Source organism: Physeter macrocephalus, chromosome 21 (genome assembly GCF_002837175.3).
Source record: "Physeter macrocephalus isolate SW-GA chromosome 21, ASM283717v5, whole genome shotgun sequence".
Classification (NCBI taxonomy): Eukaryota; Metazoa; Chordata; class Mammalia; order Artiodactyla; family Physeteridae; genus Physeter; species Physeter macrocephalus.
Window position 1 is genome coordinate 83,153,494 of NC_041234.1, and position 14,107 is coordinate 83,167,600.

Consider the following 14,107-nt stretch of genomic DNA (forward strand, 5'->3'; position numbering starts at 1 on the left):
CCTGTGCCCGCCAGAGGGGTAATTTTTCTGGTTCCCAACTCCGAGAAGCTGCATAAGGTCTCCACACAGCTCCTCTGCTCCCTCGGCAGCTTCTGACCCTTCCACATCCTTCTGTCTTCCTCCTCCTTCTGTGGCTCCAGAAGCGGCTGCAGGAGGAGCAGTGGCCCCTGCCTCCTCTTCCTCCTCACCTGCTCCTTCTGTCCCGGTCCCGCTGGCAGTGGCCAGGCCTGGTCCCTTTGCACCCGGCTCCTGGAGAGAAGCGAGCAGATCTGAGTCCTGTTCTGGGGGCGGGGCGGGGGGCCGCGGGGCGGCGAACGGGACTGGGGCGGGTCCGAGGACGGGCCAGGGACCAAGTCAGAGTAATCTTACTTCCTGCAACAGCTTCCACCTCAGGAGGTCCCGCTCTTCCTGCACCTCCGCCAGACTAGCATGGGCTAGCTGCAGCCTGAAGGCTGCCTCCTTGCGCTCCAGCTCCTGCTGTGCCTGGAGCAACTTCAGGTCTGAGACCAAGGCCTGCGCGGCCGACTTGTGCAGTTTGGCGAAGTCGTGCAGCCACTGCACCCTGTGCTTGTGTAACTGGGTCTGCCTGTGGGCGAAGCGCACGCCCAGGGCCAGGCTGCCCCAGACACAGGCCTCTTTGGCCTCGCTGGGCACCTGACAATCCTCCAGTGTGGCCCGGAGCTTGTCCTCCACCTCCGCCCAGGACAAGGATATATTCTCGAGATAGAACGCAGAACCTTTCTTGTGCCTGGCCATCCTCTCGTTGATGAAGGCCACCACCTTGCCATGATGGAACCCATTACTGGGGTCCTCGAGTTTCAAGGCCATGATATCAGGCTGAGGGCCTTTGGGGCTTGGCTGGCCCTGTGGGGATGAATCAACCGGTTGTCCCCTCCCCTCCCCCTCGGTCTCCTCATCTCCGCTTGCTTCCCCCCTCCCCCTACACCCCTCGTAAAGAGCTCTCCCCCACCGCCCCGACTGGCTTGCCCTGCCCCAGGACACCTCCTGCCAAGCCTCACCTCCTGGGCAGTGCGGGTGCAAGCCGAACACACGGGCCTACCACGCTTAAAGAGACCGTACCGCTCTCTCTTTCTCCCCGAGGTCTCTGACGAAAGAAAGCCTCACGTTACCGCTCGACGCTTTTCCGTTGGGACTGTTCCAACTACCAGAAACAGCGGGGGTGGGCGGGGTGCGTGAGGACGATTCCCGCCCCCCACCCCCGACATAAGGGAACCCCCTACGCTGTTGAAAGTCTTTGTAGGCGGGAAGAAACAGGAGTGGTTAGAAAAGATTCAGAACCAAGAACGTGAAGCGCTTGTAATCAAGTACAAAAAGTCTCAAACACCCCCCCCCACCACCATAATGGTTTGTCCCACTCGGTGGGCCTGCCCTTCCTAGAGGTGGAATATTCTAGAACCGAAACAGCCCCCATCCCTCGGTGGCCTCCGCTACCCTGTGGAGGAAGAAGGTGGAGCCAGAGTACAGCCTCATCCCCATCACCCTATGTGGTAATAAATCCTGGCCATATCCCCCCCAAAAACGTGTCTTGAATTTCTCTACCTCCAGCCCTTCCGCCCTCCCAATGGGCAATTTATTCCCTGGACCACTGCAGGCCTCTGACCCCAGGTTTGTTTCCTGCCTTACCCTGGCATCAGAGGGATCTGACCATGTCTCTTTAAACTTCTAATGGTTTTTCCAGGCATAGAGGACAGCCCTCAGGTTGAGTACTACTTTGCCACTTACTGTATGACCTTGTGCTATAACTAAATTTCAGTTTTTACCTCTGGGCCTAAGATGAGGACTGAATGACAAAGAGCATGTAAAGTAGTAATGTTTCCTATGGTCCCATTTTTGTAAAATGTACAAATCCTGTGTGTGTGTTTGCATGTGTTTCTATGATCTTGGAGAAAGGAGTGGGAGCATACACATCGGACTCTCAACGCTGGGGCCTCTGGGAGGTGGAGTTGGAGGGGAAGTTGGGAAAAAGTTTTCATCTTTTAAAATAAATCTTTCTGTGATTTCATTTGTTACAGAGAACATATAATGCTAGATGTATGCATGCATTAAAAATCTGGAAAATTATATACCAAATTTTTTTTTTTTTTTTTCCGCGGTACGCGGGCCTCTCACTGTTGCGTCCTCTCCCGTTGCGGAGCACAGGCTCCGGACGCGCAGGCTCAGCGGCCACGGCTCACGGGACCAGCCACTCCGTGGCATGTGGGATCTTCCCGAACTGGGCCACGAACCCGCGTCCCCTGCATCGGCAGGCGGACTCTCAACCACTGCGCCACCAGGGAGGCCCCCAAAATTTTAACAGTGGTTATCTTTGGGTGGTAGGAATACAGAACTTTCTCAAATAAACTTTATTCTTTATATTTTTCTCTATTGTAAAAATTATTTATAATAAACATGTATTATGTTTTTCAGATTTTTAAGATTTTTTTTTCCTGATAACTTCTGATCACTGTAAACAATTTCTAAATATCTAGCAAGTAAATGTCTCCCTGTAATCCAACCCTTCCCTTCAACCTGGAAGATAACCATTGTTAGCAGTTTGATATATATCTTCCAGTGTTTTAAAGTAGGCCATAGCAAATAATTGGCAGTTTCTCAAATGAAGCATCCCATCTCTTGCCTCCTGGCTTTCACTCAGGCTGCTCCATGAGTGGATTGTCCCTCAGCGCCACCTGCTTTCCCCACTCCCATTCTCCTCATCCATCTAAGTCCTGTTCAATTTTTATTACCCTTTCAGAACAACACTCAAATAGTGGTTCTTCTTACAAATATTTCTTGATCCTCCAAACCCCACCTCAAGCTAGGCTGAATTGCGCCACCTTTCTGTGTCCCCATGTTACCTTGTGCATACCACTTGCACTACTTTTCACACTGTATTATAATCCATGATTTTCTAAATTTTTCCCCATTAACTGGGCATTCCTTGAGGGCAGGGTCTGGATCTTAATTATTTCTGTGTTTCCAGCATCTAGCACAGTGGTAAACATCTGATAAATTAATTATTGAATGAATTTAAATAATTCATTACATCAGTAAGGGACAAACGGGTACCTTTAAAGAGAGTTCTATTTTCTTCTCTGAAATGCCTTTTTCTCCACACAGACTGATTTTCTGCCACCTCACAGCTTCTTATGGCAGAGACCTCGCCTTAGTATTTGAAACCAACCAATATCTGACAGATTTGGAATTTGTGAAAAATACCCTGGAAGATTCCGGAATGAAGCTTCTGTGTGAAGGATTAAAACAGCCAAATTGTATCTTACAGACATTGAGGTAACTGAGAGAGGGAGAATTTGTTGTCTGTGTTCATGTAGTTTTTTTGTCAATTTCTTTTGTTTTTGGGGAGAGCATGAATAAGGTAATGAGGTCATTCTTCTGTTCTCTGAAGGTTGTACCGATGCCTTATCTCTCCTGCTTCTTGTGGTGCGCTAGCGGCTGTTCTCAGCACCAATCAGTGGCTCACTGAGCTGGAATTTAGTGAAACAAAACTGGAAGCTTCAGCTTTGAAATTGCTCTGTGAAGGCTTAAAAGATCCAAATTGCAAAGTACAGAAGCTCAAGTAAGTTGTCACTATTAGTTTCCATACTGCAAGAAAAAATTTTAAAATATGCAGCTCAAGATGGATGTTGTATGATCAAAACACATTTCAAGGAGTCATGGAGAGGAAGAATAAAAGTGGCAATAACGTTAATGACAGTAATGAAAACCCACACTTACTGAGCAATTACTTTGTGCTAAGCATTCTGCTGAGTGCTTTGTATACATGATTTCCTTTAATGTGCACAACAGCTCTGAGAGATTCAGATTACTATCCCCATTTTAGCAGATGAGGAAACAGAAACCGAAGTTCAAAAGGCTAAATAACATGGCAAAGGCACAAGTAGAAACCCAGATGTGTCTGACTTCAAAGTCCATGTCGTGACCATAATAAAAAATTTACCATATATGTATTAGTCAGGTTTCTCCAGAGAAACAGAACCAAAAAGATGTGTATGAATATATAGAGAGATTTATTTTAAGGAATTGGCTCACGTGGATTATGGTAGCTGTCAAATTCAGTGTGTGCAGGGTAGGCCAGCAGACTGGAGACACAGGGAAGAGCCAGTGTTGCAGTTCAAGTCAAAAGGCAGTCCGCTGGCAGAATTCCATCTTCTTCCTGGGAGGTCGGTCTTTCTCTGTTAAACTTTCAACTGATTGGATGAGGCTCACCCACATTATGGAGGGTAGTTTACTTTACTCAAAGTGTACTGATTTAAGTGTTAATTTCATCTAAAAAGTATCTTCACAGAAACATCTAGAATAATGTTTGACCAAATATCTGGTACCATGACCTAGCCAACTACTTGACACATAAAATTAACAATCACAACATATGTGTGGGGTTTTCTAAAGTAAAAGCTCTTTAGCATTAAAGCTTTCTAAATCCACTTTGAAACTCATTTTTTGGGCAAAATACCTCTATTTAAAATTTCCAAGTTGGGGAAATATAGATACGTGATGTCCTTATGAGCCCTCTTCAAGACTGAGTTTGGAGCCTGGTAACTCAAGAGAAAATTGAAGACTCAGAGGTTGTAATGTATATCATAGAAATTCTTGAAAGTGATGGAAGAGAAAGTTGATGGGAAATAGTTCAAGGAATTGGACTACCTAATATGGAGAAACAAAGATTGAGAAGACGGGAAGGTCAGTAAAAACCACTCTTTGTGCCAAAGAAGAAATGTTATATGGATGATGGTGATGAGCTGGGTCTCTCTAAGGATGGCAAATTAATTAGTAATGAACTTATAGATAAAATAAAAGGAAAGGGAAGATCTTTTGACTGTAAACTTTATTGAGGATGATTATAGCATTTTCCCCTGTGATTCGAAAGAAGATATGAGATAGAGTGCTAAAATCCATGCAGGGAATTAAAATGAGATTAGGTCGTGTTGATATTTCCTCCCAATTCTTTTCTTTCTGGGGGCAGTCAACATGTTTTGAGTTCTCATTGGGGGACACAGTGTTGTGGGAGCAATGTACAAGTCCCTCTCATGGGTAAAAGGGGGTTGTGACATATTCAGGGTTGGGGGGGTCTCGTATGGGTGAGCCTGTATTTTCTTCGCTCATGATATTTTGCGAGTAGGGAGTAGGATGATAAACTGGCCAATTCTGTGTCTGTTCATCTTTCTTTCTCTCCAGGTTGTGTGCTAGCTTTCTCCCTGGAAGCTCAGAGACTATTTGCAGATATCTTGCCTCTGTTCTCATTTGCAATCCAAACCTCACTGAGCTGGACCTGAGTGAAAATCCCCTGGGGGACACAGGGGTGAAGTATCTTTGTGAGGGTCTCAGACATTCCAACTGTAAAGTAGAGAAACTAGAGTAAGTTTTTTAGAACTATCTGGCATCATCTTATAACTCTTGAACTTATTAAATGCCTGCTGTGTGCCAGGATCTATGCTTGGTGCTTGCCAGAAGTTATTTCACGTAATTCACTCCTTGAAATAACTATATAGGGTGGGTTTTCTTACCCCATTGTACAGATGAGGAAACTTTGAGGATTGGGGGGGAAAGTGACTTGTCCAAGGTCACACCATTAAAAAGTGGTATAGTCAGGATGTGACTCCAAAATCTATCTCCATACCCCATGCTCTTTCCAGTATACTACCATCCTGTATGTTTACAGGAGTGATGCTAATTAAATATTAACTCTGTACAGAATACTACTATGTACCCAACACTGGGCTAGATGTGAATGGAGTTATCAGAAGGACTACAAGTGACAGGACTGCCCTTAAGGACACACAGATATGAAACAGTTAGAGAGCAACACAGTTCAACGTGTAATCAAGTGCCTAACACTGTAGAATCATTTAGAAATGCCAGATGAGCCCAGGGAAAGGGAGGAGGTCACTGTGGTCTGGAGACCTCAGGAGGAGGCTCTGGGTAAGTGGTGGGCCAGGAGCTGGAACTTGAAGGATGGTTAGGGCTTAGCTAAATGGGGAGGCTGGGAGAACAGGAAGCTAACTGACAGCAGTGGCTGATTTTTCTTCTTTGTCTCTGCGTAGCTTGAGCACATGTTACCTAACAGATGCTAGCTGTGTGGAGCTCTCTTCTTTCTTGCAAGTGAGTCAGACTTTAAAAGAGCTGTTTGTGTTTGCCAATGCCCTGGGGGACACAGGAGTACAGCATCTCTGTGAAGGTCTGCGGCATGCAAATGGTATAATCGAGAATCTTGTGTAAGTGTCTGCTTGTCCTTGTCCTTCTCGTGGGCACTGGCATTTGAGGTTCAGTGGGACTCCCTGCTGCCATGGTTAACAGCCACCTTGGTGTCCCCATCCCTCCAGGCTTTCCGAATGTTCCCTCTCTGCAGCTTGTTGTGAGTCCCTCGCCCAAGTCCTGAGCTCTACCCGGAGCCTGACAAGGCTGCTTCTAATTAATAACAAAATTGAAGATTTGGGACTGAAATTGCTGTGTGAAGGATTAAAACAGCCTGACTGTCAGTTAAAGGATCTGGCGTAAGTATCATGGACAATAGCCACGGGCAGAGTTCCTTGATGTTTCAGCAACTCCCAAAATTAAATGATTTTTTTCTGGCCTGGTGATATAATCTCTGAGGAAACAATAAATGAAGACCCAGTTAACTTAGGGGGAATAAATCTTCCCCTCTTCATAATTTCTGTTTGGCCTTGGCCCAAGGGATTTTTTTTACATGACACTCTGATTTTCTTTTCTTTTTAAAATAAATAAATTTATTTATTTATTTATTTATTTGCTGCTTTGGGACTTCGTTGCTGTGCGGGCTTTCTCCAGTTGTGGCGAGCGGGGGCTACTCTTGGTTGTGGTGTGCGGGCTTCTCATTGCAGTGGCTTCTCTTGTTGTGGAGCATGGGCTCTAGGCACGCGGGCTTCAGTAGTTGTGGCATGCAGGCTTAGTTGTGGCGCACGGGCCTAGTTGCTCCGCGGCATGTGGGATCCTCCTGGACCAGGGCTCGAACCCATGTTCCCTGCATTGGCTGGCGGATTCTTAACCACTGCACCACCAGGGAAGCCTGACACTCTGATTTTCTAATGTGTTTTTCTAGTGGGCAATCCCAATACCTAAAGTGACCCAATGCAGATGAAATGATGCCAACCTTATCTACCTTACTTCCTGGCAGACTGTGGACCTGTCACCTGACTGGAGAGTGTTGTCAGGATTTGTGCAATGCACTGTACACCAATGAACACCTACGAGTTCTTGACCTCAGCGACAATGCCTTAGGGGACGAGGGCATGCAGGTGCTGTGTGAAGGGCTGAAACACCCCTCCTGCAAGCTACAGACCTTGTGGTAAGTGCACAGAGACTCTTTGTACCCTGGGCTCTTGTTCCAGGCTGTATATGAAATGGAGGGTCACTGTGGAACTTGGTAAAACCGATTTCTTTCTTGAATCCCCAATCCCCCATAGGCTAGCAGAATGTCATCTCACAGATGCATGCTGTGGAGCACTCGCCTCTGTCCTCAACAGAAATGAGAACCTAACGTTGCTAGACTTAAGTGGAAATGACCTTAAGGATTTCGGAGTTCAAATGCTGTGTGATGCACTGATTCATCCAATATGTAAACTACAAACGTTCTAGTAAGTTACTGTGGTGGGGGAAGTGGGAGAGAGGGGGTCAGGACAGGCACGTTGGGTTTGATCATAGTCATTGCAGTGAGAAAAGAGAAGAAAAACTGAGGGCCGGCCATTCCTAGGCAAAATATCAAAGTAAGTGAAATTACCAGTAGGCCTCTTCCTTGGACACAGGGACAAGGAGAGAGGTAGAGAACAGGTACTGCTGGATCCCATTGCTAAGAAAAGCAACAGGGTGTAGGAAAAAGAGCATCAGATCCACATTCTGTTAGGTCTGGCTTAAATACTAGGTCTAGCATCTACTAGCTTTATGACCATGCTTGCTTAACCTCCCTGAACTTGAGTATCCTTGTCTATAAAATGGGGCTAACATGAGTAGTACCTGACTACCTGGTGTTAGCATGGGGATTGCATGAAGTGAGACGTTAATTATGAATGTGCAGCCCCTGGCACATAGGAGGTACTCCATAAATGTTAGACCCTTTCCCTTTCTTCTTCTAATACCTGCCAGAGGGATTGATGTTTACATTTTGAGAGTCTTCAAGACTCAGGGGAATGAAGCTGTTACAGAATTACAGTTACAGAAAGTGGAGGTCTTCACCCTTTCGGGTCAATGTCCATCTGCCAGCTCAGCAGGCTGGCATAACACACAAAGTAATTCTTAATTAGGATATAGCTATGCTCTGTTGGCAGCTAACCAGTGGCCAAATGGCCATTTATTTCTGGCATTCAGAACTGGAACACATAATGGAAAATAAAGGCTGAGTGCAAAAATTCCACATTCCAAAGCCAATTTGATGGATTGAAGCGTAAATGAAAACAGCATAAAGGCCTGATTACAAGTCTGGCTGAAACAGAAGCTGGTTCTCTACTAGCAAAGTGAAGTCTGTTAGACTCGAGGCTGTGGTGATTACTGCCCAGGAAGAGGGAATTATTCACAACATAATAAGCCTCAGGGGTTTAGGGACCTCCCTGGTGTCTTTCTCAGAAAAGGGTGACTGGAGTCTGTATTTTCAGTAGGTTGAAATAAACTCAACAATCAATCCTAGTGTTTCTTTAAATATAGAGTAATTTAATGTGGTAGCACCCTATGGTGTGTAAGCTTCAGCAAAGGTCCTAAACGACATCACAGAGAAATTATTTTGTGATGCCATTATTTATTTTTTATTGTAAATTGTTGCACCGTTTCCTGTTTCTCTCACCCTTTGTCTTTTAACCAATGTGCTTCCATTGTGTTTTCAGGCCAACCTTCAAACCCTTGTAATTTGTCAATCTACAAGTTGATAGCAGTGTGCAGTAGTAGCTCAAAATACAAAATAAAGGACACACACACACGCACACACAGAGTAGACACCATTCACTGACCTCAAATAAATTTTGAACATTAGAGTGGATATAAGACAGATAACACTGAAATCAATAGAAATATGTACTTGCCCAAGTAAAGTGAGAGGAAACTGTTGATCATTTAATGTGGTGGTGGGCTAGAGAGGGGATAAATCCAGGAGAGCCTCCTAAAAGGGGAGTCTTGTCTGAGAATTGGAAAGGCTGATGGAAGAAGATTGTTTTCTAAGAGCTGCTTCAGTGTGAGGTCTGAATCTTATTCCTCATTGTATTTTCCCCCATAAACTTTCTAGTTCAGTGCTTTGCGTTTAGTAAATGCATATAGGAAACCAGTTATTAATTGAGAGCATCCGGGGGCAAGGCAAGGAGACAGTTGATGATATGTTCAATAAAGACTAGGTATCTAGACCTTCAGAAGATTGAGGGGAAAAAAAGAGGCTGTGGCCTCAAAGTGACAGTGCTCACCTCCACTCATTCTCCAAGCACTTGCTGAATATCTGCTATGTGCCAGGCAAATGTGCCAGGTGCTGGGAGACAAGAATGAGTAAGATGAGAGACATGATTTGTACTCTTTAGGGACCAGTGGACCTAGTGGTAGAGACAGGCACATAAACTGATGAATGCAGTAGGGTAATCATGAAATCTTAAGGGAACCATGGCAGGAGACAACTCACCCAGCCCAGGAGGCTCAGGGAAAGATTCCTGGAGGAAGGGCCACCTGAGTTGAGTCTCGGGACTGTAGCCAGGGACATGGGGGTAAGGATGGAGAAGGGTAGTCCATGCTCAGGAGATAGCATGAGCAAAGGTAGACAGACAATAAGCAGCATGTTTTGTGGTACTTGAGGGGGATAGAGGTGGGAAACCTCTAGGAAGTTCGCTATTGTTAGAGCATAAAGTGCAAAGCAGAATGTGTCAAGAAATGAGACTGAGGGGGTAGGCAAGGCCTTGTATGCCATGTGTGATTAGTAAGATCTGTTTGCAGAATTCCGGGTTCGAATTCAGTTGTCACTCTTCTCTTTCACATATCTGAGTAGTAGTACATTTGGGGGCCTTTCCTCACCTTTCCAAAACTGGTTCCAAAGATGGAGCCAGTTTTGCTTCCAAAGCTGGTTGGAGAATCAGTCCACTGCTACTGCTGTTTCTTACTGCCACATGGGGCTCATCTTGAGAACTGATGATCCTACCCAGTCCCACAGAAGCTTGGTGACTAGACGGTGATACCCTGGCTGGTGTGGATCCCTCCCAGCCCTGCAGTGCCGTCATACTTGGACTCCGAGGTTACATATATTTTAGTGCACACCCAAATGTGCAGTCATTGTTCTCTAAAGTACCATATGTGTCCAAGTGTCTGGGTCTAGAAGAGCTCTTTGAATCAGCCACAGGTATGTATGTGTGAAGCCAGACCTTGCCCACAAAGATGTAGGCCCCTGAGTTGAGTCAGGAGCCCCACTTAAGCCTTCTTCTTTCTTCAAGATATTTTATTTTTGGTGCCTTGGTGCCTTTCCCAGGCACTGGGCCTTGGATAAAGCCCCCTAGATCACCCTGACACACGTTCCTAATTCTAAATTTGGAAAGAAGGGGTTGAGAGTGAGAGTAGGTGGTCTCTTAACTCCCGGAAGACCTCCAGGCTTCCTAAGCATATTGACCTGCCTCTTCTCCAGCAGTGAGTCATACATGTCAGGAGGTAAGACAGCTTTTGCTAAGTCACTCAAAAAATTCTAAAGTTCTTGTTACACTTCCATGGCATTAAATGTCTACTTACCCTACAATTGCATAACTAGCAGGGCTACTCATTTCACTTTGCTAGATAAAGATTAGCTTCTATCTATTAAAAACTAAAAACTGTACCTCACTACACACTTGAATGAGTTTATACCTTCTTTTGTAGTCAGTAGGTTTTAATCAGGGATACACATGTGGAGTTTGAAGTGCCTGCAGGACATTGTGGGAAGTTTTCTAGTAGGTAACAGTTGGATATAGGAGTGTTCCCTGGAGGTGATAGCTGAAGCCATGGCAATGGATGAGATCCTCTAGGGAGAATGAGAAGAGAAGAACCTCTGAGGAACATCTCTTGGGAATTAGCCCTGGGCAGTACCAACTTTTAAGAGGTGGGTATGGAAAGGAAAACCCATGGAGAAACCCAAGAGAGAAAGGTGTCCTGGAAGCTATGGAAAAAGTGAGTTTCAAGGAGGAATGGCTCAGCAGTGTCAAATGCAGCAGAGATTTCCAAAATGATGAGTACTGAAAAGTGTCCTTTGGATTTACCAATTAGGAGGCCATAGGTGACCTTGTCAGGGGCTGTTTAGTGGTGTGATGGGGCTGGAAACCAGATTGCAGTGACTTGAGAAGATGGAAGATAAAGAAGTGGAGAAGGAGTGGAGACTACTTTTTCAAGACTTTTGTGAAAAGGAGAAGAAATGTGGGGTTGTAGGCTGGGGAGGGATTGTTCGTTTTCTTTTTTTGTCTTGTTTTTTAGGATAGGCAAATTTGTAAGCTGAGAGAAAGGAGCCCATAGAGAGGGAGAGGTTATAGATACAGGATCAGGAACTGATGGACTCATGGAGCAGGGCCTTGGACAAATGCAGGGAGGGATAGGAGTGAGAGTTCGAGAGGAAGTTAAGCATTTTCTCTTTTGAGATCCGAGGAAGGGAGTTAAGGCTGAGGGAGAAGGTAGATACTGGAGTGGATGAAGTAACTGAGTGGTGTTGTGGTGCAAGTGTGAATAGGAATCTTATCCTTAAGAACAGGAAAGAAAGGTACTGAAGGCGTCTGTTGGCTTGACTTGACACAAGATTCTTTTCATTTTTCATAGCATTGACACGGATCATTTACATGAAGAAACATTCAGAAAAATAGAAGCTTTAAAAATGAGCAAGCCTGGAATCACCTGGTAGTTTCCAAGGAGAGCCCCTGAATCAGCTGCATATAGACCTCCTCTGTCTGGCACCATCTCTAACAGTTGTGCAGTATTCTTATTCTAAACCTGTTAACCTTTGCTGAGGACGCTAGTGTGAAACAAGCAGCAGTGATTGCTATTTCTTACATAGAACCATCCACTAAATAGGATGTAAAAGGTGGAAGCACCTTAGTTGAAATGTCTTCAGCAATAATACCTTACATTCTTATATTGTGTTACAATGTTTACTGTGTTTTTACAAAAAACCTTCCAAGGTCGGAAGATGAGGCTCAGAGAGGTTGTGACAAGCTCCAAGTCACACAGCTCAGTGGGAGAGTTGGGACTAGCATCCAGCCAGGTTTCCCAATACTCAGACAGGGCAGGGAAACAATAGAAAAAAAGACATGTGAAGGAGTCCACTTAAAGAGACAAGATACCTGAAATGATTAAAGAACAAGAGGGTGGACAAACACATGTTATATATTATGGTGCTGATTTTAAGTAAAACTGTAATTCACAAAAGAAAGTGAGAGGAATGAGTTGGGTTAATAGGTAAAGGCTTCTTCGAGGTGAGACTTAATGTGGGCCTTGAGAATGAATAGGATTAAGATGCGGGGAGATATACTGGCCAGTGGCTATAAGACTGCAGGCAAAAGGGCTATGTTTGTGAGCAGCTCACCAGAAGCACCGAGGGAGAGAGAAATATTTGCATTAGAGTTTCTTGAGCTGCCACAATATTCATATCCTAGGCTCCTGAGGGTGCTCTCCAGTTCCCAGGCTCCACTCCCTTTCTGAACTTTTAATACCTCCCCCATGTGTTTGTTCTTGTTCATGGACTCTTATGACTGACTCACTACTCATCCCTCACAGCATATTCCATAGCCTAGCATGGATCCTGCACAACCCCATGTTTCTATCTCTGCCTGGCTTCAACAAAACGCTAGATGAGACAAGTGGAGAAAGGGAGTGCCAGGCAAGGAAAATAGCACAGAGCCTGTTGGACCGACAGAAAAGTAAGCTGACCTGGTTAAGGTGTAGAGCTGTCTCTGGAAGCTACTTACTAGCTGTGTGACCCTGAATAAGTCACTTGGATTCTTGGAGCCTCAGTTTTCTAATCTATAAAATGGGGGTAAATTGACATTAACCTTGCAGGGCTGCTGTTCCCAGCATGGTGCCTATCCCACAGTAGGTACTGATTAATGGTAGCTGTATGTATGAGTGTGTACCTATAATATAGTTGAGCTGTGTAGTCTTTGAGCCCCCAGACTGTGTAGTCAGTGTGAACTGTGCATTTGAACTAAATGTGTGTGCTGGAGGTGGTGAATCTAGTGGGGGAAGAGACACACAGTGGAAAGTTATTGCAGGCGAGAGGTCCAGCTCTCCATGTCCTCATCTATCATCAGGTATTGTTCCCTGCTGCCCTGGGAGGTGGTAACTCTCAGTTAGAGACCAGGTCTGGCCTGAGAAGAATGGTCAAGGTAGCAGTTTGTTTCCAGTTTTCTCAAGTTCTTCTTTCCCTTTAGTTATTTAACACTTATTTATTGAGGATTTACTATGTGCCAGGTTTTGTGCTAAGTGTTGGCTTTACAGAGGTGACTATGCCTTTTTCTGTGCACTTTCCTTACTATGTTCTCTGACTGCCCTGGTCCCTCCGTCAGTCTGGTGAACATATGATAAAATTCAGTCACGTTGAGGACTCAAAGATATAATGTTAAATGAAAAATTGCAGAACCCTGTGTGTGTGTGTGTGTGTGTCCTGTTTGTGTACAAAAGGATAAATATGCATGTGTATGTATGTGTCCAGAGTATGTAAGGAAGGATATATACAAGAAATTGCTAACAGAAGTTACCTCTGGCAAGAGGAAGTTGGCAAGCAGGGGCACTGGGAGAACAGAAAAGGAACTTTTCATTTTCATCTATAGCCCTCTGTTTTACTTGATTTTTACCATGTGCATGTATTACTTTTATAATTAATAAACTTGATGTTAAAAATAAAACTTATTCATACTGAGGAGTTATTTTTCTTCTTTTAAAACATGACAATTTAGAAGAAAATACAGGGCAGTCATTTATAAACATGACATAAAAACCCAAAGGAAGAGAAAGATCTGACAACATCAAAATGAAAAATTTATTTATGAAAAAAAATCACCATAAATAAAATAATATTGATAAACTGGAGGAACATATTTGTCACATGTATAAATATAAGACTAATGTCCATATATATAATAACAAATGTCCAAATATAAATAACAAGTCA

At 44.5% G+C, this 14,107-nt stretch overlaps 2 protein-coding genes across 12 annotated transcripts in view; one reads left to right on the forward strand and one right to left on the reverse strand.

The window, feature by feature from the left end:
* The window catches only part of LOC112066108 (testis-expressed protein 13B-like), a 4,441-nt gene extending 3,514 nt beyond the window's left edge, over nt 1-927 (reverse strand). The window contains exons 1-2 of the mRNA XM_024128059.2: nt 374-927; nt 40-262 (exon numbers count right to left, since the gene is read on the reverse strand). Coding sequence (XP_023983827.1) covers nt 40-262; nt 374-828 — 678 coding nt within the window. The 5' untranslated portion in view covers nt 829-927. The remainder of the gene's footprint in view (nt 1-39; nt 263-373) is intronic.
* LOC102974348 (NACHT, LRR and PYD domains-containing protein 12) overlaps nt 1-13,793 on the forward strand; it is a 46,412-nt gene extending 32,619 nt beyond the window's left edge. For 7 of the 11 annotated variants that reach the window (XM_028482508.1, XM_024128134.2, XM_028482504.1 and 4 more), the window contains 8 exons: nt 3,118-3,288; nt 3,404-3,574; nt 5,194-5,373; nt 6,060-6,230; nt 6,339-6,509; nt 7,151-7,321; nt 7,440-7,610; nt 11,761-13,793. In XM_028482508.1, coding sequence (XP_028338309.1) covers nt 3,118-3,288; nt 3,404-3,574; nt 5,194-5,373; nt 6,060-6,230; nt 6,339-6,509; nt 7,151-7,321; nt 7,440-7,610; nt 11,761-11,842 — 1,288 coding nt within the window. In that variant the 3' untranslated portion in view covers nt 11,843-13,793. Of the gene's footprint in view, nt 1-3,117; nt 3,289-3,403; nt 3,575-5,193; nt 5,374-6,059; nt 6,231-6,338; nt 6,510-7,075; nt 7,322-7,439; nt 7,611-8,846; nt 11,057-11,760 lie in introns of those variants that run through there. The other 4 variants (XR_003677858.2, XM_055081749.1, XM_055081750.1 and 1 more) reach the window with 4 other exon arrangements.
* Nucleotides 13,794-14,107: the final 314 nt, after the last annotated feature.